The following is a 23,680-nucleotide window of genomic DNA, read 5'->3' as shown; positions in this document are numbered from 1 at the left end:
TTTATTGTGGTTTTGCTTTGTATTTCTTGATGACTAATGATATTGATCATCTCTTTGTGCTTTTTGGCCATTTATATATCTTTTTTGGAGAAATGTCTAATAAAGTTCTTTCCCATTTTTTAATTGTATTATTTGCTTTTTATTGTAGAATTATAAGAATTTTTAATATATTCTGGATACTAGACCTTTATCAGATACATGATTTGAATATATTTTCTCTCATTCTGTAAGTTGTCTTTTCACTTGATTTTGTTGGCTCTTTTTTTCCTAGTCCCTCAAGGTGTACGAGTGAGGTTGCTGATTTGAAATCTTTTTAAAAATGTATACGGGACTCGGGTGGCAGTCCAGTATTAAGACTTTACCTTCCAGTGCAGGGGGTGTGGGTTTGATCCCTCATTAGGGAGCTAAGATCCCACATGCTTGTGGCCGAAATCCCAAAACATAAACCAGAAGCAATATTGTAACAAATTCACTAAAGACTTAAAAAAAATATTCATAGCTATAGTTTCCTTTGAGCACTATTTTCACTGTACTCCATATATTTTGATATGTTGTGTTTTTATTTTCACTCATCTCAAAGTATTTTATAATTTCTCTTGTGAGTCCCTCTTTGAACTGTTGGTTCTTTAAGAGTGTGCTGTTTAATTTCCACAGTTTGTGAGTTTTCCTCCTGTTACTGATTTTTAGCTTTATTCCATTGTGGTTGGAGAAGATGCTTTGTATAATTTTAATCTTTTTAAATGTACTGAGACTTGTTTTGTGACCTAACATATAATCTATCCTGGAAAATGTTTTATGTGAGCTTGAGAAGATTGTGTATTCTGCTGTTTTTGAATGAAGTATTCTGTGTATATCTGTAAGATTTAGTTAATTTAGTATTGTTCAAGTCCTCTATTTCCTTAGTGAACTTCTGTCTAGATGTTCTGTTCATTATTAGAGCATTGGAATCTCCCAGTCTCCCACTATTGTTGTAGAACTGTTTCTCCCTTCAATTGTGTCAATATTTGATTCATAATTTTGGGTTTCTGTTTGATATATATGCATTTATAGTTTCTATATCATCTTAATGAGCTGACTCTGTCAATGTATAATGACTTTCTTTGCCCTTTAACAATTTTCTATTTTTTTATTTAAAGTCTAATTTTAACATGGCTACCTCAGCTCTCTTTTGGTTACTATTTGCATGGAATATCTTCTTCCATCCTTTCAACTTATGTGTGTGTTAGGATCTAAAGTGAGTTTAAAGTGAGTTTCTTGTAGACATCATATAGTTGGATTTTTTTTTTCATCCATCTGCCAGTTCCTGTTTTTTAATTGATGGGTTTAATTTCTTTATATTTAAGGTGGTTATTGGTAAGAAAGAACTTATGATATCTTGCTATTTATTTTCTTCTATCTTATGTCTTATCTTGTATCTTTTTTGTTCCTCAGTTCCTTCAATACTGAATTTTGTTTGATTAATTTATTCCCAATGTATTGTTTTGATCCTCTCTTTATTTCCTTTTCTATATATATTTTAGGTTTCCTCAGTGGTTACCATGGGGATTATAATTAACATCTTAAATTTTATAACAATCTCATTTGACTTGATACCAACTTAGCTTCAATACTGTACAAAAAATTCTTATTCTGCTCCTGTATAGCTCCATCTCTCTCCGTATGTTTTGTCACAAATTATATCTTTATATATTATGTGCTGATTAACTAGTTTCATAATTATTGTTTGTTTTTTAATTTATTTTAATTGGAGGCTAATTATTTTACAATATTGTAGTGGTTTTTGCCATACATTGACATGAATCAGCCTGTGTGTTTGTCTTTTAAATCATGTAGGAAACAAGGAGAGTGGTCACAGACCAAATAATACTGGCTTTTATATTTACCTATGTTACTTTCCCAGATTTCTTTCTCTCTTTGTATGGCTTTGAGTTATTGAGTTACTGTCTGTTGTCCTTTCATTTCAACCTAAAGACTTCGCTTTAGCATTTCTTGTAGGGCAGGTCTAGTGGTGATAAACTCTCTCAGCTTTCACTCTCTAGGAAGGCTTAAGGTTTTAATTTCCTCTTTGTTATGAAGGATAGTTTTGTTGGATACAGATTCTTGGTTGAGAGTTTCTTCCTTTAGCATTTTATGCCACCCCAGTCTTCTGACCCCCATGACTTTTGATGAGAAATCAGCTGTTAATCTTATTGAAGATCCCTTGTACATGATGAGCCACTTCTCTTGTGCTGCTTTCAATATTCTCTCTTTGTCTTTTGTCACTTTGATTGTAAAGTGACTTGGTTTGGATCCCTTTGAGTTTGGTCTGTTTGGAGTTTGTTCTACTTCTTGGATGTGTAAATTCTTGTCTTGTTGAATTTGGAGAGTTTTCAACCATTATTTTTTGCCTCTTTTCACTCTCTTCTCTTTCTGTAACTCCCATAATGCATATGTTGGTCTGTTTGTTGGTGTCCTATGCATCCTTTAGGCTCTGTTTATTTTTCCTAACCCTTTTTTCTTTCTGATACTCACATAATTTCAGTAGTTCTCTCTTCCAGTTTACTCATTTCTCTCCTGCCAACTGGAATCTAAAACTGTTGAACCCCCATAGTCAGTTTTTCATTTCAACCACTGTACTTTTCAGCTCTAGAATTTTATTTGGTCCTTTTTATATCTTTATATTGATACTTGTTGATTCTCCTGGGTTTTTTTTTTGTCCATTGTTTTCTTTAGCTCTTTGAACATATCCAAGACAGTTGATTGAAAATATTTGCCTAGTAAGTCCAGTGCCTGGGCTTCCTTGGTGATGGTTTCTATAAATTTCTTTTTTTCCTATGAATGAACCATATTTTCTTTATTCTTTTTATACCTTGTGATTTTTTTGTTTAAAACTGGACATTTTGACTATTACAACGTATCAGCCTGGGAATCAGATCCCCTTCCCAGGGTTTGCTGTTGATTATTGAAGTCTGTAGCCATCGTTTGTTTATTGAATTTTCCAAACTGTTTTTGTTAAGACTGTGTGTTTGTGTGTGGTCCTTAAATCTCTGTTCCATTATCACAGCAGTCAGTGACCTGATGGAGATTTCTTTAAATGCCTGGAGTGGAAAATTGAACAAAAACAGACTAAAATCCCACCTCACCTGGTCTTTGCAGACACTGATCTGGGGGGCAATACTTCAGTGCTAAGCCAATTTTTCTAGAACTCTGCCTTAACCTTCACCTTCTGGCTGCATGAAGCCCAAAGTTTAGCTGAACATGCAAGCCTAAGGTCCTCTCAGGTCTTTTCTGAACCTTTTTCTGTCCCTGGGCATGTATTTTTCATGCTGAATTTCCCCATACACCTGGTAGCCATTTAGAGTTCTTATTTCCCTGTGTGTCTTCCTCCTCAGTCTTCTCCCTTCCAGACTTCTGGATGTGTCTCCTGCTTGTTCCATTCATTGTTTCTTTATCTAGGCAGCCACTGGTAGTTTATGTCTTTAAATGCTTTCAGTGAATGTTTTGAAAGCTGCTCCAGCTTGAGGGAAGCAAAACAGGGTCAGCCTTACCACAGATCCTTCAGGGAACCACCAAACAAGGCAAAACTCACAGCTAAAATCTTTTGAGAACAAGGTGCATGTTGCCTATTGCTTTCTCCTGGCACTAGCAAGCTGTACCAGGAGTGTGGACTGCCACCAGTCCACCAGTGGCCACCTCCAAGCAGTTGAATGAGGCATGTTAGATAGGTAAGCAAAAAAGCTGCAGTGCTTTTTTACTGAAATTTTGCGTTACTTTTTTCATTAAGCACACCACTGGTTGGACTCCATTGTAAAATTTTTATTAGATTCCAAAGTTCTCAAGAAGTTGATTCTGTCAGTTTTTGCCAGCTTAATGATAACTTCAGTGGAGGAACTGATTCTTGGAGCTCCCTGCTCTGCCATTTCTGTGACGTTACAGTATGTTACTTTTTGAGGAACTGTCAATCTGTTTTCCACAGCAGCTATACCACTTTACATTCCTACCAGAAATGTGAGGTTTAATTTTTTCCACATCTTTCCAACACTTTTAAAAATATATATTTATTTTTTAATTTTTAAAATCTATTTGTTTATTTTTGGCTATGCTGGGCCTTCATTGCTGTGCATGGGTTTTCTCTAGTTGTGACAAGTGGGAGCTACTCTCTAGTCATAACGTGTGGGCTTCTCATTGCAGTATCTTCTCTTTTTACAGAGCATTGGCTCTAAGGCACACGGGCTTCATTAGTTGTGGCACATGGGCTTAGTTACCTCATGGCACGTGGAATCTTCCCAGACCAGGGATCAAACCCTTGTTCCTTGCATTGGCAGGAGGATTTTTAACCACTGGACCTCCAACACTTGTTACTTTCTGTTTTTCTTTTTTAATTATAGCCATCCTAGTGGGTATGAAGTGGTATCCTTATTGTTTTGATTTGCATTTCTTTAATGATAATGATGTCAAGCATCTCTTCATGTGCTTATCAGCCATTTGTGTATCTTCTTTGGAGAACTGTCCAAATCCTTAATTAGGACTATTTTGGTTGTAACAGAAACTGAACTCACACAGCTTAAGAAAAAAAAAAAAAGACTAGGTGGTAATTTGTGGTTTGGTAACTGGGAAACCAAGTCAGAATTAGATCCAGGATGTCAGAGGTATCATTGGGCCTCTTTGTTCCCCATTTCCTCAGCTCTGCTTACCTTCTCATTTTCTCTTCATCAAGGGGCAAGTTAACCCCTGCAGTCTCAAGTTGCAATTGTTTTTACAGGCTTCTATGTAGGAAATGAGAGTGTATCCTTCCTTATAGCTCCAAAAAAATCTCAGGGAGGATGTTGATTCATATGAATTGGGCTACATTTCTATCTTTGAACAATTACTGTGGCCAAGTGGATGAAGTATCCAGACCAAGCCCTGGTCATTAGCTCACCCTGGGAAGGCAGGGTCTACCTTACTGAGGAATCTAGACTAAGTTGAATTAATGTGCACTAAGGAAAATGAAATTCTCCAAAAGAAATGCTTCTAAGTAGAAAATAAAATGTTCATTCAGTACCTTCTTTGTTTGTAGCCGCCGCCTTTGTGGCTTTTTATCAAAGGATAGGTGCTCAGGTTTTTATCTCCACTAAGATACTAGTAATTGCTGCCTTTTTTTTGGTGGTGAGGTGTGGGGTATAAGAGATTAGAAATAAAGACCTTATAGCTCTACGTGTTCCAAAAGCTCAGGAGAAGAGGAGAAAGAACCCAATCATTTAGGAGTTGGGAAGAGGATAGAACTTGGCTCCTGATTCTGTGAACTTGAACTTCATAGAGGAACTGAAAGACTTCTCTATAAAAAGGTAAGCATTTGCATTTATTTAAATTCATAAGATTAAACTGTTTTAGTCTTATTACAAAGTCTCATGACCTGGAAGAACTATTTTTGTATATTATATAAAAAAAAAATTACCCCCAGACCTTAGTGATAAGATGAGGAAGTTGCAGATAGTTTCCACCAAGGAGCACTGTCACCATCTATCAGATTTGTAAGTAAGCTGACCACCAAGTTTCACTCCTCTTCTCTGTTTCCAGCATATGGATACATTTTTCATGCTGCCGATTATTTGGAGGTCATTTTTTAAAATAGTTTCGGATGAAATGCACATTCCCAAGTAATACTTGAGAAGCCAAATCCATCTTTGCATGGAAAACCATCATTTAAAGCTGTTATTGATTTCTTCACAAATGTATGTTAGGGCTTCCCTGGTGGCCCAGCGGTAAAGAATCCGCCTGCGATGCAGGAGATGCAGGAGACATGAGTTCGATCCCTGGGTTGGGAAGATCCCCTGGAGGAGGGTATGGCAACCCATTCCAGTATTCTTGCCTGGGAATTCCCTTGGGCAGAGGAGCCTGGTGGGTTACAGTCCACAAGCATATGTTTGAAGGCAGCCATGGTGAAGAGTCAAGAAGTCCTTTCTGACTGTCTTGATTCTGAATTAGTCCAGCTGATGCCACTGAATCACAAAATGTAGTTTTCTCAGTTGTGCTAAGCAGCTAACCACAAGTAGCTAATACAGAGTGCTCTCAACAGCTTCATCTGATGGCAAGTTGATGCTGGGAAACAAGGGAAAAGTTGGACAGACTCTTGAAAGCTTCATAAATAATGTTGATTATGCAGCAGCAATTACCTACAAGTGGGATGATTAGTGTATTATAAGAAAGTATTTCAGTTTTGTGTGTATGTTTCTATTTTTGTGGGGTTTTTTTTTGTTTTCACTTTTTGTTTATAAACTATAGAAAGTAAAGCTTTCTATTTGGAGGGGATATTCAAAACATGGAGTGAGAAAGCACAAGGGCTATGGGTAATAAAGGTTGAAAAACACAATGATAAAGAGCTAAGACTGATTTTTCAGTAATATACATAACTGAGCGAAACCTTTCAAAGGAGTCATTGTAGATACAAATTTTGATAATGCCTTAAAAGTCACAAGCATATGACCATGTACTTGAACAAGTCTACTATAGTATAAAATGAGTGATTTATAGTTGTAATTAAAACTCATTGCAGCACTAACCTGACACATGATAACAACCACATCAGTAAGGTGCTTTATAGTTTATATAACACTTTCCTGCAGTCTCTCCTTTGCCATATATTTAATGATGGCATAATTGTGTTACCTGCTAATTCGACTTAATTAGTAAGTTCTTGTGAATGACTGTAATTAGAGGTACTGATTTACTGCCCAAGCAAATTTTCAGTTCTCTTTTTACTTTATTAGTTACCTAATATTTATAATCAGGATCAGTTTAAATTGTATTCCATTTTGCATCTTACATGCTGATTCTTATGTATATTAAGAAACAACTACTGATTCTTACTCCTTGACAGCTGAACTCCTCTTGCTCCAGGGCTTTTGTTATAACAAAACTTTCAACCCCTACCAGTCCACTGATAACTGCACATATCTCCCACTGGTCCTCATCTACTCATACTGGAGGGATACGTGTGTGCAACATTTGACATTCATTCACAAAAAAATATTTATTGAGTACCATGTGCCAGAAATTGAGCAAGACACTGGAAGCATACATAGTCCTGGGTCCTGCCTTCCCAGGGTCACAGACTAATGGGGTAGACAGAGCCTAGATTGTGGTGGGAAAGGTGGGCAGGAAGTTGGCAGACCTATTTTTCCTCATTTGATTCAGCACTCAGGAAGGGAAAACATAGCTATCATAGGTTGCACTCCCTTTACCCCCAGCACAGGATGCTATAGGAGGGAGTGCCTGGGGCCAATAGCCTGGTTCTAAATAGGTGAGAGGGAAAGCTGAGGTAGGCAGGAATTAGTGAAGTGAAGATATTGGAGAAGCAAGTTCCCAGAAAAGAGGTAGCATCTGCAAAGGCCCTAATGCAGGAAAGAACTTGGCAGATTTAAGAAGCTCATTTAGTATAATTACAGAAATTGAGGCAACAGGAGAAATGGCTTAGAAGACTGGAAAATCCTAGAGCCAAGTTAAAAATTTTATCTTGAGGGACTTCCCAGGTGGTCCAGTGGTTGAGAATCCACCTGTCAGTGCAGGGGACACAAGTTTGATCACCGGTCTAGGAAGATCCCACATACTGCAGGGCAGCTGAGCCCACGCACCACAGCTACTGAAGCCTGCATGCCTACAGCCTGTGCTCTGCAACAAGAGAAGCCACCACAATGAGAAGCCTGTGCACCACAATGAAGAGTACCCCCTCAATGCCACAACTACAGAAGCCCTGCTCATAGCAACGAAGACCCAATACTGCCAAAAATACATTAATTAAAACAATACTTTATCTTGAAGGTGCTAAGAAGACATGGAAAAGTTTTAATGACATTTCCCTGCCTCTTGTATCTCAACCCATTAGTTACCTGGATAGGTCCTCATCTTCAGGTACAGAGATGCTGTGCAGACAAGTGTAGTATCCTTTCAGACTGAAACACATCGATAGCTTAGCAGAAACCATACTTAGGAGCATCAGGTAGGAAAAGTATGAACTCAAGAGTCAGAATGCTTGAAGGTCTATAATGTATAATGTTGAACACATTTCTTAACCTCTCCAAGCCACTTTCCTTTTCTTTATAGTTGGTAATGTAACATTGAAATCCCTCATCACGTTGTTGGATCAGAAATAACAAGTACAGTGCCTGTGATTGGCATTCCATAGGTGTTAGCTGCCACTATTTTAGCAATGCTCCCTTGCTAACACAAATTTCAAACCCTCTTGGAGAATGGAATCACAAAATAATATATCATCAAATTGTGAAGAAACCTTAAAGATGTCTGTATATGATGCTTGGATTCTTTCTGTAACACTGATGAACAGTTGGTATGTTCTCCAGCATTACTTGTAACATCCAAAGACAGGAAGCTCACTACTGTCTGAAGCAGCCACTCCATGCTTGACTCTATTAGCAGGTTCTTTTCTTGGACTGAATCCAAATCTGCTTCCCTATGGCTTCTATTCAGGGGTTTCAGTAGTAGACTCAGTAGTAGTAACACCTCTTCCCTGTGACAGTCCGCTAGGTGTTGGAGGTCATTATCTCCATTTACCACTCACTTAGAGTTGAAAAGCTTGTTTCTTCATCTAACAACAACAATAAAAGGGTCAATTAATTGAGAAAACAATTATAAAACATATATATACCTAACAATACAACATAAAGTGTTAATAGGCAACTTTAATAGTAGTAGTAGTAGTTGTTCAGTTGCTTAGTCATGTCCGACTCTGTGATTCCATGGACTGCAGCATACCAGGCTTCTCTGTCCTTCCGGGAAATAGAGCAAACTGTTTCCCGGAGTTTGCTCAAACTCATGTTCCATTAAGTTGGTGATGCCATCCAATCATCTCATCCTCTGTCGTCCCCTTCTCTTGCCTTCAATCTTTCCCAGCATCAAGGTCTTTTCCAGTGAGTCAGCTCTTCCCATCAGGTGGCCAAAGTACTAGAGTTTCAGCTTCAGCATCAGTCCTTCCAATGAATATGCAAGGTTGATTTCCTTTAGGATTGACTGGTTTGAGCGCCTTGTAGTCCAAGACACTCTCAAGAGTTTTATCCAGTGGCACAGTTCAAAAGCATCAGTTCAGCACTCAGCCGCCTTTGTGGTCCAACTCTCACATCCATACATGACTACTGGAAAAACCATAGCTTTGACTGTATGGACCTTTGTCGGCAAAGTAATGTCTCTGCTTTTTAATATGCTGTCTAGGTTGGTCATAGCTTTTCTTCCAAGGAGCAAGTGTCTTTTAATTTTGTGGCGGCAGTCACTGTCCACAGTGATTTTGGAGCCCAAGAAAATAGTCCGTCACTGTTTCCATTGTTTCCCCATCTATGTCTTGAAGTGATGGGACCAGATGCCATGGTCTTTGTTTTTTAAACATTGAGTTTTAAGCCAGTCTTTTCACTTTCCTAGTAGTAGTGTACTAGTAATAATAACTATTATTTGCTGAGCACCCCCACTAAACTTGGTACTATAGATACACTCATAAGTAAGTCTCAACCTGTCAACTGAAGAAAGTTAGAAAAGTAAACAAGTATAACACAACATTACAGATACTATGACAGGAATGTGCAGGAAAAAGCAGGGGGCAATTAGGGGAATAGTCATCTTGATAGAAGAGGGGCCTGCCTCTTAGATGATACAAACTATACCCTCTCAGTTGAGTAGGTAATACACTCAACTGGACTTATTTGTGGTATTTGTTAAAATATTTCAGAGGCTTTAGTCACACAAAGTATTCAAAACAACCACTGTCAGTAACTGCAAATGCATTCTTACAAGAGATGTTATTTTTCCCTGTTAATATTCTTTACAAAGACTCTTGGGTTAGAGTCAGAATAATGGAAGCCAGGCAAAGAAGAAGAGTGGAATACTGTGATTTGCTGTACCTGTACATGGATGGCAAATACTTGGAAAGGAGTATTTGAAAATATTTGAAAGACTAGACTTGGCTAGTCTTTCATAAGCACTGAAATAGAAAAGGTGAGGCATAGTATATTTGTTGTGGCCATTCAATATAGGAAGGCCACAGAAGATGGGGAGCAGTAAAGGACCTGCCCACTGACTCCTTGCAAGTTGTATGAAAGCAGCGTGGTATTTACAGTTCAATGCTTATTTCTCTGTGTGGAGCCCTATACTGGATGCCAGGGTAAAGATAACCCAACCAGGAGGCTGAGGTATGGGCACAAGGTGACCCAATGCAGAAAGAGGTAAGGAACCTTAGAAAAGGATTATTTGATGTGCCCTGGAAATTCTGAGGACAGATCCTTGGACTGATGAAGTTAGCCTTCCTTATGGAGGCAGCATCTCCAGGAATAAAACAATGAAGTCCTCCCAAACTCCTAATGTGGGACTTTGTTCAGAGAGCCATAGAGTGCAAAAGGCAGTGAACCTCAAACTGCCTTTTTGAAGAAGAAACATGTGAAAGAGGCAGAAACATGACAGTAAAATATCAGTGGAGAGTAATTTTTCAAGTTTATTGAAGAATCCTTTCAAGAAACAATTACATAACTAAGGATCTTGAATATTCCCCCAAACAAGAAATGATGAGAAAGCATAGAAAAGTTTATTTCACAATGTGTAAGCCTTCCACCTTTAGAAGTCACTGAGGAGGATAAAACAAGTGTTAGAAGCAGAAAGTACTCACAGAGACAAATGAGGGAACAGGAGTGTTGAATAGAAGAAGTTCAGACACCAGTCATATCCCCATTGCCCAGATGAAGGGACTGAAGTTCAGACACATTCTCCAACTCCTAAGACACAAATAGGACTCCTTTTCCCCCAACAGGGCAGCTGCAGCCCAGTGATGGGTTTAGCACACATGCCCCCTTCAGCCTTTTCTGAACTGACTTGACAAAACAGAGGCATTTACTCCCCAAAACTCTAAATGATATTTCATCAGGGGACTGTCTCCTCAGCTGGGGCCCTGGTGCAAAGTAATCTCTCTTCTGCCCCTCATTTGCTGAACTGACTTTTTTTTTAAGTAGTTCCCTTCAGGCATTATTATTAAGACGTTATCCACATACCATAAATGTCACCCTTTTAAAGTGTACAAACCCTTAGTACATTCACAAGATATTTAGTATATTCACAAGATATCACCACTGTCTAATGCCAGATCATTTTTATTTCCCCGTAAAGAGACCTGGTCCTCACTAGTAGATACTTCCAACTGTCCCTCCCCTAAACCCCTGGGAACAACTAATCTACTTTCTGTCTTTATGGATTTTCCTATTCTGGATGTTTCATATAAATGAAATCATGTAATACATGGTGTTATGTGTCCAGCTTCTTAACAATGTTTTTATGGTTCACTCATGTTGTAGCTTGAATCAGTACTTCATTTCTTTCTTTCTTTTTTTTTTTTTGGTCTGGCTTTTTTCCCCCCTCATTTATTTTTATTAGTTGGAGGCTAATTACTTTACAATATTGTAGTGGTTTTTGCCATACATTGACATGAATCAGCCATGGATTTACATGTGTTCCCCATCCCGATCCCCCCTCCCGCCTCCCTCTCCATCTCATCCCTCTGGGTCTTCCCAGTGCACCAGCCCTGAGCACTTGTCTCATGCATCCAACCTGGGCTGGTGATCTGTTTCACCCTTGATAGTATACTTGTTTCAATGCTATTCTCTCAGAACATCCCACCCTCGTCTTCTCCCACAGAGTCTAAAAGTCTGTTCTGTACATTTGTGTCTCTTTTTCTGTTTTGCATATAGGGTTATCGTTACCATCTTTTTAAATTCCATATATATGCGTTAGTATACTGTATTGGTGTTTATCTTCCTGGCTTACTTCACTGTGTATAATGGGCTCCAGTTTCATCCATCTCATTAGAACTGATTCAAATGAATTCTTTTTAATGGCTGAGTAATATTCCATGGTGTATATGTTCCACAGCTTCCTTATCCATTCGTCTGCTGATGGGCATCTAGGTTGCTTCCATGTCCTGCCTATTATAAACAGTGCTGCAATGAACATTGGGGTGCATGTGTCTCTTTCAGATCTGGTTTCCTCCGTGTGTATGCAGGAGTGGGATTGCTAGGTAGTACTTAATTTCTTTTATGGCAAAAGAATAGTCTATCATAGAGTGTGTTTTGTTTATCCATTTATCAGTTGATTGACTTTGGGTTTTTCTACCTTTTGGCTATTGTGAACAGCAGTACTATGAATATTCATGTTCAAGTTTTTGTGTCGACAAATGCTTTTTGTGTTTGTGTAGTCAGTTGCACCTAGGGCTGCAATTGCTGGGTCATAAAAGTTACGACCAACCTAGATAGCATATTAAAAAGCAGAGACATTACTTTGCCAACAAAGATCTGTCTAGTCAAGGCTATGGTTTTTCCAGTGGTCATGTATGGATGTGAGAATTGGACTGTGAAGAAAGCTGAGCACCAAAAAATTGATGCTTTTGAACTGTGGTGTTGGGGAAGACTCTTGAGAGTCCCTTGGACTGCAAGGAGATCCATCCAGTCCATCCTAAAGGAGATAAGTCCTGAGTGTTCATTGGAAGGACTGATGCTGAAGCTGAAACTCCAATACTTTGGCCACCTCATGCGAAGAGTTGACTCATTGGAAAAGACCCTGATGCTGGGAGGGATTGGGGGCAGGAGGAGAAGGGGACGACAGAGGATGAGATGGCTGGACGGCATCACCGATTCGATGGATATGAGTTTGAGTACGGGAGTTGGTGATGGACAGGGAGGCCTGGCGTGCTGCAATTCATGGGGTTGCAAAGAGTTGGACACGACTGAGCGACTGAACTGAACTGATGATAACTCTTGAGTTTAACTTTTTGAAGAATTGCCCGACTATTTTTCAAAGGGCTACACATTTTACATTCCCATCAACATTATATGAGGGGTCCAGTTTTGCCACATCCTCACTAACTCTCATTTTTTTATGATAGCCATTTAGTAGGTATAAAAAAGTATCTCCTTGTGGTACTGATTTTCATTTCCCTAATGACAAACGATGTAGAGCATCATTTCATGTGTTGTTAACCTTTGTATATCTTCTTTGGAAAAATGTCTATTCAAATTCTTTTCCCAGTTTTCCAAGTTTTTAATTGGGTTGTCTTTTTATTGTTAGGTCATAAAAGTCCTTTATTTCTGATTACAAGATCCTCATCAGATATATGTTTGCAAATACTTTCTCTCATTTTGTGGGTTTATATTTCTTTGAACTGTCCTTTGAAGCATTGCTGGACTACTTTTAACAAATACTAAAACATCTTAAACTAAATTAGGAATATGTAATTGTTGTTTGAATTATACTTTTAAATTTAATAAGCATTATAATTTTCTGAGCAAGCCATGTTTTGACCACGTTTTGGGGCTTCCAGACTAAGTTTTGAATTCATTATGGGATCTATCATAATAATAGTTATCACTTTATAGCATTTAGGTACCAGGCAGGTGCTGTTTGAGCACTTTGCACGTATTAACTTATGTAATTCTCACCACAATCCTATGAGGGAGAAATTTATTTCACTACTCATTGTACAGATAAGAATGGAGGCAGGTGCTCACTTTGGCAGCACATACACTAAAATTGGAACCATACAGAGATTAGTATGGCCCCTGTGCAAGGATGACACGCAAATTGGAGAACCATTCCGTATTTTTACAAATTTAAAGAGTAGCACTGAAACATTTACATTACCATATGTAAAATTAGATAGCCAGTGGAAATTTGCTGTATGAGGCAGGGATTCAAATCCGGTGCTCTGTGATAGCTCAGAGGTGTGGGATGGGGTGGGAGGTTGTTGGGGGAGGTTCAAGAGGGAGGGGGCATATGTGTACCTACGGCTGATTCATGGTGATTTATGGCAGCAACTAACACAATATTGTAAAGCAATTATCTTCCAATTTTTTAAAAAAAAGAATGGAGGCAGAGGAAAGTTAAGTAATTTGCCTGAAGGAAAGTTAAGTTGAGTAATTTGCTCAACAGAGATGACCTCCGGATTCCGTTCTTAACCATCTGCTACTGATGAGGCGAAATTAAACCATTTAAAAAAATGCCTACCTCCTCACTTCGGGGAAATAATAGTGTTTTCCTGGCGTCTACACTGTGAACAGTTTTCCCCTCTTTACCAAGCCAGAAACTAGTGCCACCTTTCCAGGCGTCCTCATTACTCCGTCCCCTCCCAGTCTAGCCTCAGGGCCTTCTCTCCTGTCCACTGGTCCGAGACAGTTGTTGGAAGTTGCGTTCCCCAGTTGGAGTGGGTCTAAATTTCTGTCCGCCGGTTGGAACCAAGCAGCAGCAGATCCCGCCCTAAGAGGCTCAGGGCCAAGCCGTGGGCGGGGCCAGCAGAGGGGGCGGGAACTGGGCCCCGGCTGACTTGCCTCTACACTGTACGGCGCTTGCAGCTCAGAGCGGAGCCATGAGCTGGACCTGCCCGCGTTGTCAGCAACCCGTTTTCTTTGGTGAGGCCTGGGTGGAGAAAGGGGAGAAGACGGGGCAAGTGAGAACTACTGGGTTCCCTGAGGACGCAAGGAGCTGGCAACTAGTTCCGGGCCCTCTTTCCACCTGTGGGGTGCAGGGCACTCGGGCGGGATGGAGCTGGCCTCCCGGAGACACTCCCCCTCGCCTCTAGGAGCCAGGGTGGGCGGGAACAAGAGGGGAAAGGAGGGCGCCTTCTGCTTGGCCTGGCTCCCCTCTGCACGATTCCACCTTGTCCTCCGCAGCAGAGAAAGTGAGCTCCCTGGGCAAGAACTGGCACCCATTCTGCCTGAAATGTGAGCACTGCCACAGCGTCCTGTCCCCAGGAGGGCATGCAGAGGTGAGACCTAGCTAGGGCGCACAGCTCTGTGTCTGTCACTATCCCTGAGATACCACCCCCCACCCCCCCCACCCCGACCCCCGGTTTCAGCACCATCTGCCCACCAAAGGCAGCCTCAGCAGCCAACTCCCAAGATCACCTACCCAATAGGCACCATACGAGCCAGGATTGGGGGAGCCTGAATTGTGCTGATAGATCCGTGCCTTGTGGGGTAGGGTTGGGAAACAGCTGTGCTTCCTGACGTGCTCTTTCCCTTTTTCTCTGGCCACTGTGGCAATTCTGGCATGCCAGCTCACCCCTCACTCCTCCCATTCCCTCCAGTCCAGGCCAGTAGACAGTCACACCTGGCAGCCTGTCTTGGGGAAAATCCTGTGGGGCACAGGAGAGGCCCTGTTGGGCCCTAAGCAGTCCTCTTCCCTCTGCTTGTACCTAGCACAACGGAAGGCCATATTGCCACAAACCATGCTATGGGGCTCTCTTTGGACCCAGAGGTAAGTACCAGTCTGGGAAGGGCCAGGGGATAGCAGAACCCTCTGTGTGGCTGGGAGCTGGAGACTCAAGCCTGACCTCCCCTCTTCTCTCTGCAGGGGTGAACATTGGTGGTGTGGGCTCCTACCTCTACAAACCTCCCATTCCCACACCTGCCAGCACCACTCACCTTAGCCCCAGCAGCTTCAGCCCCCCCAGGCCCAGGACTGGCCTCCCTCAGGGCAAGAAAAGTAAGTGAGATTGGGCCCCAGACAAGGAATTCCTCCTGACCCTTCCCCAGAATGGAACAGGAGGTGGGACCAGGTGGCAGTACCCCGCCTAGTCCTCCGCTCCCTCTTCACACGCCTACAACCTTGTTCACGGCAAAGTCTTCTCCTTGGCTCCTTTTCTGATATTTCCTCATGTCAGCTGCTGAGTAAGAGGTAAATTGGGCAGATGGCATTATCACCCCCACTTTACAGGTGAGGAAACTGTGGTCTGTAGAGGGCAAGTGAACTTGTGCAGTCACGCAGCTAATCAGAGGCAAAGCTGGCCTAGAACTCAGGCCTCTCCCAGGTCAGGGCCATGGAAGGAATAACCTAGTGTGAGGGGTCACTGAGATGGGCCAGCCCCTCACATTCTTTCATTCCTCTCCGTCCCTGTTCCTTCATCCCCTGAGTGGACAGTGACACTGTGCTCCCCGACACCTGACACCCCTGCCCTGGCCAGCTCCTGTATCAGCTCAGGTTTCCTGAGGATTGGGTTGCTGACAGAGTTGGACTGGTGGACACCTGAGCCCCTGGGAGGATGAGAAGGAAGCAGGTGGTCCCTCCTGCAGACAGGGATGGGGCAGGAGATGGAGTCAGAGGGGACTCAGCTCTGCCTGAGAAAAGCAGGCTCATGTCCATGTGGTTGGGAGGCTGTGGGATGAGCCTGGCTTTTGGAAGAGGACAGTGCCATATACAAGCCAGGGCTGATGGGCCCTGATTAGGCCTGGCTCCCATCTTAGCCCTAGCTGGGGGCCTCTTCCTCTTAAAGGCCCTCCCCACATGAAGACATTCACTGGGGAGACCTCATTGTGCCCGGGCTGTGAGGAACCCGTCTATTTTGGTAAGTGACAACAGAAGGCTAACGGAGGGAGGTGGTGCCAGGCAAGTGGGTCTCCCTGCTCTGTCCCTGGAACTACCACCTCTCCTCTACCAGCTGAGACGGTGATGTCTTTGGGCAGAAATTGGCACCGACCCTGCCTGAGGTGCCAGCGGTGCCGGAAGACCCTGACTGCTGGGAGTCACGCTGAGGTGAGCAGGGCAGGGGTGGGTGACTATGCTGGAAGGGAGGCTGGAAAAGAGCCAAGCTGAGACGTCTCTCTTTCTCTCTGTGTCCCAGCATGACGGCGCCCCCTACTGCCACATTCCCTGCTATGGCTACCTGTTTGGCCCCAAAGGTGGGCAGCCCCACCCCAGACGCTGGGCCTGAAGTATGGCATGTGGGTCTGTGTGGACAACTTCCCCTGTGGTCAAACACACTGCAGGCCCCTCCCAGTTCCCTCCAGCCTTCAGCCCAGCGACCCCCAACCTCAAGGCCTTTGGTGATGGGGTTCTCTCCTTCAGGTGTGAACATTGGTGATGTGGGCTGCTACATCTATGACCCCGTGGAGATAAAATCTAAATGAAATACTCACAGGAGAGGTCACACTAACCCGGGTCTTCCATCAACCCCTCCATGGTCCAGTGGAAGCTACAGAATTTTCTAGTTCCATGACAGTGGGAGAAGGTGGGATTCTGGCGGCCTGGGCCTAGGCTCCATGGTAGACCAGAGTCTACACTTTCTCTGCCAACTCCTCCCTCTCCCATTCCTATCTGGCCAGGGGACACAGGCCCACCTCAATTAAAGGGTAGCCTCTTGGTCTTTCCAATCCCTTGACCCAGAAAATTCTGTAACTTCAAGGTACTCATAAAACTTGTGTTTATTTTTGCTTCTCCAATAAAACGTTGGCTCCCATGCCTTCAATTCTTCTTTAGACACGAGGCCTAGACAGTGGGTTGCAGGGTGGGGAGTGTAGGGGTGAGGGGGTGCATTAACCTGCAGAGTGCCTGGGAGGTAGCAAAGTCAGCCTCAGGAACAAAGAGCTCTGTTCTCCTGGTTCCCTGGCTCTGACACTGGGCAGGCCCAGCCCCACACAGTGGACAGCATGCCCAACAGCCCTACTGGTACCAGAAGTATCACAGGACAGTTATTTCTTTAGCACCATTTCTAGAAGAAGCACCTTAGCATCTCATTTGAGCATGAGAGGAGATAGATACTGTGGTGAGGTCTGCTAAGAGGCTTCATTATCCATTTGAGAGATGACCAGAAAGACCCAGAGAGGGAAAGTCACAAGCCCAAGGTCACCCAGAGATCAGTGACAAAGCTGGGACCAGAACCCAGGGCCAGACTCAGTGGCTTCTCATCCAGGGCTTATCCCACAGCTCCAGGGGCACCTCTATTTATAAAATCCTCCCAGCCATGAGAGGGGTGCCAGACTTCTCCAGCAGCCCACTGCATTCTGAGAAGCTGCTGTGTTACTAGAGGCCAAATAGTCAGGTTGGATGAGAACAGAGAGAGCAACTGCAGCCCCAGGCAGGGGGTTCGCTGTCCCCGCCCGAGTTCCAGGGTCTGCCCTTCTGTTCTCTCAGCCCCTGCTGCAGAACTTCTGTAGAGGGCCTGCCCTTGATACCACTCAGTCCTGAACCTGCTTCATGGGCATCTCTTCCTCCTGAAGACTGGATGGGGCACTGGGGAGGAAGGAGTCATGAGCAATGGTGGGCTTTAGCCTCTCAGCCAACCACCCCAGCCTGCCCCTGAGGGCTGGCCTAGGGCTTCCCTCAGCTCTTGACATGCAAACACATGCACTCCCACAAGTGACTCCCACACATGCCTGACACATCCCTGACATGTAGGCGTACCTGAGTGTGTGTACACATCCTCTTCTTCCCGGACACACACACAGGTATGGACACTTTTATACACACCTCAGGTCATGCTCCCATGCACACTCGCATACATGACACATGTGCTGACATGGCTCCCGCTCTGAATCTTATCTAAGATGTCAGGTACCTGGACACCCATACCCACATGCACGTGCTCACACAGACACAGTCCTGTGCACACACCTCTTCCTCTCCACATCTTGGATGGTCTCTGGCAACTGTGCCTGCTTTGTCTCTGGTAGCAGGAGGGCAGTGCAGGCAGCCAGCAGGGCGATCCCCCCATAAGCGAGCTTGGGCAGTGACAGCCATAGTCCGTCCAGCAAGGCTGCCAGTGGGGCCAAAGACCCCCCTAGCCGGCCCACCAGTGCAGTCAGCCCCATCCCCGTCTGTCTGTTCAGAGAGAGGGCAGAGGAGAGGGCTGGTACTTGAAATTACTTGCAGTCATGCCTCACGGGGCTCCCCTTCTGGGCTGGCAGGCCCTGGTGCCCCCTTCTCCCCAGACAGTAAGAAAACTGGGGCTTCTTTCAGGTGGTCTTCCCACCCACTCCCAAGCCCAGGGGCCCTCAAGCGAGCACCCACAGGAGGATGGGCCCCCGTTCTGATAGTACCAATCAGGTACTGCAGAAGGGAAAAAAAGAAGTCATTAGAAAGAGGATGGGGAGAGGGTGGTGTGAAAGGAAGAGGTCAGCAGCTGGAATAGACTCTGCTATGCTAGAGGAGACAGAGGGCTTTCTCAACATGCCAGCTGTCTGCCCATCTCCTCTCCACCTGTCAATAGCTACCTGAAAGAGCCTTATGTCCAGAGACAACCCCCCCAAGGGCAGCTCTGCTTGGGCTGTGGTGAGTAGGATGGGATGAGTTGGACAGATGGGGCCTTTTGCGACTGTTTTCTTTTAAAGGAGCCCCAGAGAAGTTGTCTGACTTTGCTCAGGGTCACTTAGTAAAGATTAAATGCCCCACCTCTTCCCAGATTTAGGCAAACCAGACGGCTCAGATTAGGTCTGTAAGGGATGGATGACAGCGACCGGGGTACAGTATACGCCTCTAGGATGTTAGTAAGAGATGTGACTAACAAGCCCTCCCTCCAGGTGGCTTGCCTGGGAGCCCTCACCTGAGCACGGTAGGGTACAACTCCGACGTGAACAGGTAGGCAGTGGTAAAGGCAGCTTCAGAAAAAGCTTTCCCCATCACTGCCAGGGCGGTGCTCCAGGACTTGATCTCTGGGGGGAAAGGGGTTCAGGCAGTGAGCAGGCCTTGCCGAATAACCGAGGTTCTCCAGGCTAGGAGGCGCAGTCTCGGGAGAGGGCGGGACTTAACTGGCCTTGAGTCGGGGCTTCCGGGATGGGGTGGGGCGGGTTCTCGGCCAGGGGGCGGGGCCTACGGGAATGGGCGGGGCTCACCGGGGGACACCAGTAGCCTGAAGCCCAAAGCGAGCGCGGCGCCAAGCAGCGTTCCAGCCATCGTGAGGCGGCGTCCCGCGTGGCGCACTGACAGATAGACCAGCAGCTTGGAGGGCAGCTCCACGGCCCCGAACACCAGCTGCGTCAGGTACACGTTCAGGCCCAGTCCCGACACGTCCAGGCTCACGCCGTAGTAAGAGAAGTTCACTCCAAACCTGAAGGGGTCGCGATGCCGCTCAGGGGCCCTCCTTCGGGCCCCACTGTCCTCTCAGGAGCCTTAGGCCTTTTAGAGGTACCATCTCCCCCACCTTCGGAGCCCACTGCCCATGACCTTCCCAGTCTCCATAATCCCTTCTGAGTGTGCAGCACATGCCGGTGGCCCAAACAGCTGACCTAATCTTCACAACAACCCCGTGAGATAGGAACTAATGGCGTCCGGTCGTACAACAGAGGCACTGAGGCTCAAGGTGCTAAGTGATCTACCTGTCCAAGGGCTCACAGTAAGGAAGCGGCAGAGCTTGCGTTTGCCCCCGCGTATCTCTGACGCCGGCTCCATCCTGACCTTCCAGAGTCCAATCCCCCCAGAAACTGACCCTCCCTTCATCCTCAGTTAGTTTCACTTGTCCCGTGTCCTGTCACACTCAGCACCAGCTGGAGCCCGCCCCTCCCACACCCCGCCTGGCCAAGGTCAGGCTCCCTCCTCACCACACCACCATGCAGCACAGTGAGATGTATCTCAGCCGTGGTGTCCGGAACAGGTCTAAATACGAGGGTCTTCGGACCATCCGCTCTGCGGCAGCCACTTTGTTCAGGGCCTGGTGGGGGAGGAGGAGGGTTTGTGATGCCAGAGTCGGCTGTGAGGCCTGAGCAAGGTACCTTGTTCTCCCTGGATCCCTATCCTTCTCTTCTGCAGTAGAGGGGGAGGCGATGCTGGTGGGAGCTGAGTAGGGTGGGCCCTGAGCAAAGGGTGTGGCCCACCAGGGCCAGTAGGACATCCTGAAGAGTTTGGGACATTCTACTGGGGTCCAGGAGCTTTCCTTGCACAGTGTGGACCCCAGGAAGGGCACCCTTGATGCAACCTGCTGACCCCCACGCTCACACACAAACATGTACTTGCACACACGCACATCATGCATTCACTCTCACCTCCCGGCTCAGGCTGTCCTCACCCGCAGGCTGTCCATTGAGCCTGGCACAGTGGAGCAGGTACGTGTGGGCCTCTTCCACACGGCCCTGGGTCAGAAGCCAGCGGGCAGATTCAGGCACCCACCTGGGGGACAGGAGGAGGCCCTTCAGTAAGAGTCACCGTCCTAAGCCACATCTCCCTCCTGGGCCCCCCTGTCAGCCTCCAGGCTCTTCCCCACACAGTCCTCTCAGCCTGGAACATGTTCCCTTCCCAAACCCTCCTCATCTAATGAATTATTCATCCGTTAAGGCCCAATTTCAAAGCCACCTCTGCCCACTCTTCTTTGCCCAGGCCTAGGTACCCCACAGCCTGAGATTCCCTGCTCTGCTCAACTGTATTGGTCTCACTCCCAAAACCTCAGCTCCCAGCACTAGTTATCACTTCTCCCACAGGTGACCAGGAGGGCATAGGATGAAAGAGACAGACACACAGACATACCCAGAGGGATAATCCAAAACCAGTTCATTTGGGGGAGGCAGTGAAATGCCCACCTCACCCAGCCTCTCACCCTCCTGTTTGGACTCCTGTGCTGGCTTTGCCCACACCCCCACTCCTCCAGGGCACCAACCTGTTTGAGCTTAGCTCTGTCTCTCCATCCCCATCTCTCCTGTCACTCTGTCTGTGCCTCTGAATCTGCCTTTCAGTCCTGGTCTCTCACTGTCTCTCAGAGATTCTGTCTCTGGCATTCCATCTCTGTCTATATTTTGTTGTCTCTCTCTCTGCTTCACATGCCTGATGCCATCCTCTTTATACTGATGTTTGTCTCTCTTTCTCTTGGTCACTGACTGTTTCTCCTCATCTCTCAGTTTCTCTTTCAAATCTCGTCCTTGCGTGTGTGCTCAGTTGCTCAGCCATGTCCGACTCTTTGCAACCCCATGGACTGTAGCCCACCAGGCTCCTCTATACATGGGATTCTCCAGGCAAGAATACTGTAGTGGGTTGCCATTTCCTCCTCCAGGGAATCTTCCTGACCCAGGGATCAAACCCACATCTCCTGCATTGGCAGGCGGATTCTCTACCTCTGAGACACCTGGGAAGTGATTCATTTTGTCTCTGGCTTCTGTATCTCCCACTCCCCAGCTGCCCACAAGTCTCACCAGAGAGTAAGGATGCCTGGGGCACAAGGCAGGGTGACAGTCAGTAGAAGCCATCGCCAATCCCGTATCAGGTAGCCGATCAGTGCCAACAGCATCACACCCCCTGTCCAGAAGGTGCTGCTCAGGACACCTGCCACGGTCCGGTGTCTCACGTCCAGCCACTCCAGTTCTGGGCCAGGGCAGGGGTTGGAGGCAGGAAGACAGTTAGCAAGGGCCAGATGGGCTCAGTCTCACCTTTGACCGCTGCTTCCTTCCGGTCCTCTAGGTCCTACCCATTCTTTGCGTGCCTTACCCAGTGGCATCACAATGATGGTGAAGCCAGCCAGAGCCATGCCAGTGAGGGTGCGAGTGATGGCAAACATGATGTAGCTGACCGAGGCTGCAGACGCCAGGCTCAGCACCAGGGAGCTCACGTAGGCCACCAGTAGCAGGCGGCGCCGCCCAAACCTGCACAGGGGTCACGCAGGGTCAGCACCCTGTGGACGGGAAGTCCCATACCACCGTTGGTGGAAGAGGGGTCCCCACCCCACTCCGTATCAGCCCCCTCTACCTCACCCCACCTGTCAGACAGGTATCCGTAGACCACGGCCCCCACCAGCACACCGGCGAAGAAGAAGGTGGAAGTGGCTTTGTTTAGGCCTTTCTGCTCACACACAAGGTCCCACTGCAGGAACAGGCAGGGAGGGGCCTCCTATGGGCAAAGGCCCCTTCCAGCTGGTACCACTCCCTCTTCTCCCAGACCCTGGGGCTTTCTGAGGTCAACTGTGCCATCCTGGTACCTCCATGTAAGATAATAAGTCCCCAACTATTCCCTCCAGCTTGGGGGGTGGAAAACTTTGCCCCCCACCCCAGTCCTGCAACCTCAGTTTTTTCCCATGGAAGGCCTTGACTATGACGACAAGAGTTCTGCTCCTTCCCAGACAGACTGTCCCCCACCTCCTCCTCCATCCTCCAGATGAATTATATAAATCCTAGACCTGGGGCCTGGAAAAAAGAAGGGAGAGAAGGAGTCCTCTATTGTTCTTCCACCTCTTACAACAGAAAAACCCTTCTCAAATCTCTGCCCCAGCTCCCTGGAGCCGACTTGCCCCTCCCTTGCCCTAATCACCTCCCAAGTGGTAATAGCAGCTCTCACATAGGGCCTTTACCACAAGCCAGGAACTAAGCTCAGTGCTTTAAAGTTATAGACCCCATCTACAGGTTGGTAAACGGAGACTCTCAAAGGTAAAGTAATGTATCTAATGCCCACATAGTAATCACCCAAGGCAATGGCAGACCCATCCACTCACATGTCCCCCAACCTCCCAGCTCGGGTACCTCAGTTGCAATGGTGGAGGAGAATTCCGAGTGGTTGTACTCCCAGCCCTGAGGACAGGGCACTGTGGAGGGCTCACCCTCTGGTTGCTCCCCAGGGTCCTGCCCCCCTTCCCACAACGTGCTGTTGGGGAGGGCCTGCGGATGGGTGAAGCGGAGGCAAGAGCTCAGCTTGCCGTCAGGCTCCCGGGGCAGGTGGGCCTCCAGCCACGCGTCCTGGTTACTGAAGTTGTCAGGGGCTCCAGGCAGGGCACAGCGGTGGGCCGGCACAGCAGCCAGGAAGATGGGCAGGAGGAAGTGCATGGGTAGCAGCACCCGGGGCAGGGCCAGCAGAGCCACATTCCGCAGCTGGAAGGGCCCAAAGCCGCCCACCTTGTCTAGCAGCTCCTCGAATCCCATGCTGCTTATCCACCAACCTTCTCCTGCGCGGACTCCCTCTATAATGCCTAACACAGCTCAAAGCACCCAGCACTTGAACCCTTGGA

The 23,680-nt window shown here is 46.1% G+C and overlaps 2 protein-coding genes and 1 non-coding gene across 10 annotated transcripts in view; 2 read left to right on the top strand and 1 right to left on the bottom strand.

Annotated features, from left to right (window-relative positions):
* Window positions 1–17,227, top strand: part of CRIP3 (cysteine rich protein 3) — a 23,230-nt gene extending 6,003 nt beyond the window's left edge. The window contains exons 1-8 of one of the 8 annotated variants that reach the window (XM_043449670.1): window positions 13,789–14,402; window positions 14,664–14,758; window positions 15,192–15,249; window positions 15,346–15,477; window positions 16,265–16,336; window positions 16,430–16,524; window positions 16,613–16,670; window positions 16,837–17,227. In XM_043449670.1, the coding sequence (XP_043305605.1) occupies window positions 14,360–14,402; window positions 14,664–14,758; window positions 15,192–15,249; window positions 15,346–15,477; window positions 16,265–16,336; window positions 16,430–16,524; window positions 16,613–16,670; window positions 16,837–16,898 (615 nt within the window). In that variant the 5' untranslated portion in view covers window positions 13,789–14,359 and the 3' untranslated portion in view covers window positions 16,899–17,227. Of the gene's footprint in view, window positions 1–5,188; window positions 5,307–13,788; window positions 14,403–14,663; window positions 14,759–15,191; window positions 15,250–15,345; window positions 15,478–16,235; window positions 16,337–16,429; window positions 16,525–16,612; window positions 16,671–16,836 lie in introns of those variants that run through there. The other 7 variants (XM_043449676.1, XM_043449671.1, XM_043449672.1 and 4 more) reach the window with 7 other exon arrangements.
* LOC122430256 lies at window positions 13,498–13,601 on the top strand. The gene has a single exon (XR_006266328.1). It is a non-coding gene; the product is annotated as a U6 spliceosomal RNA (small nuclear RNA).
* Window positions 17,175–23,680, bottom strand: SLC22A7 (solute carrier family 22 member 7). Its single transcript, XM_043449669.1, has 10 exons — window positions 23,199–23,680; window positions 22,442–22,545; window positions 22,174–22,328; window positions 21,882–22,050; window positions 20,745–20,868; window positions 20,304–20,413; window positions 19,599–19,813; window positions 19,310–19,418; window positions 18,382–18,588; window positions 17,175–18,000 (listed from the first exon to the last, which is right to left on the bottom strand). Exons 1-10 carry the CDS (start codon window positions 23,592–23,594, stop codon window positions 17,946–17,948), a joined length of 1,644 nt encoding a protein of 547 aa, XP_043305604.1. The 5' UTR covers window positions 23,595–23,680; the 3' UTR covers window positions 17,175–17,945.

This window comes from Cervus canadensis, chromosome 28 (genome assembly GCF_019320065.1).
Source record: "Cervus canadensis isolate Bull #8, Minnesota chromosome 28, ASM1932006v1, whole genome shotgun sequence".
Taxonomy (NCBI): domain Eukaryota; kingdom Metazoa; phylum Chordata; class Mammalia; order Artiodactyla; family Cervidae; genus Cervus; species Cervus canadensis.
This window is presented reverse-complemented; position numbering and strand designations above follow the sequence as displayed.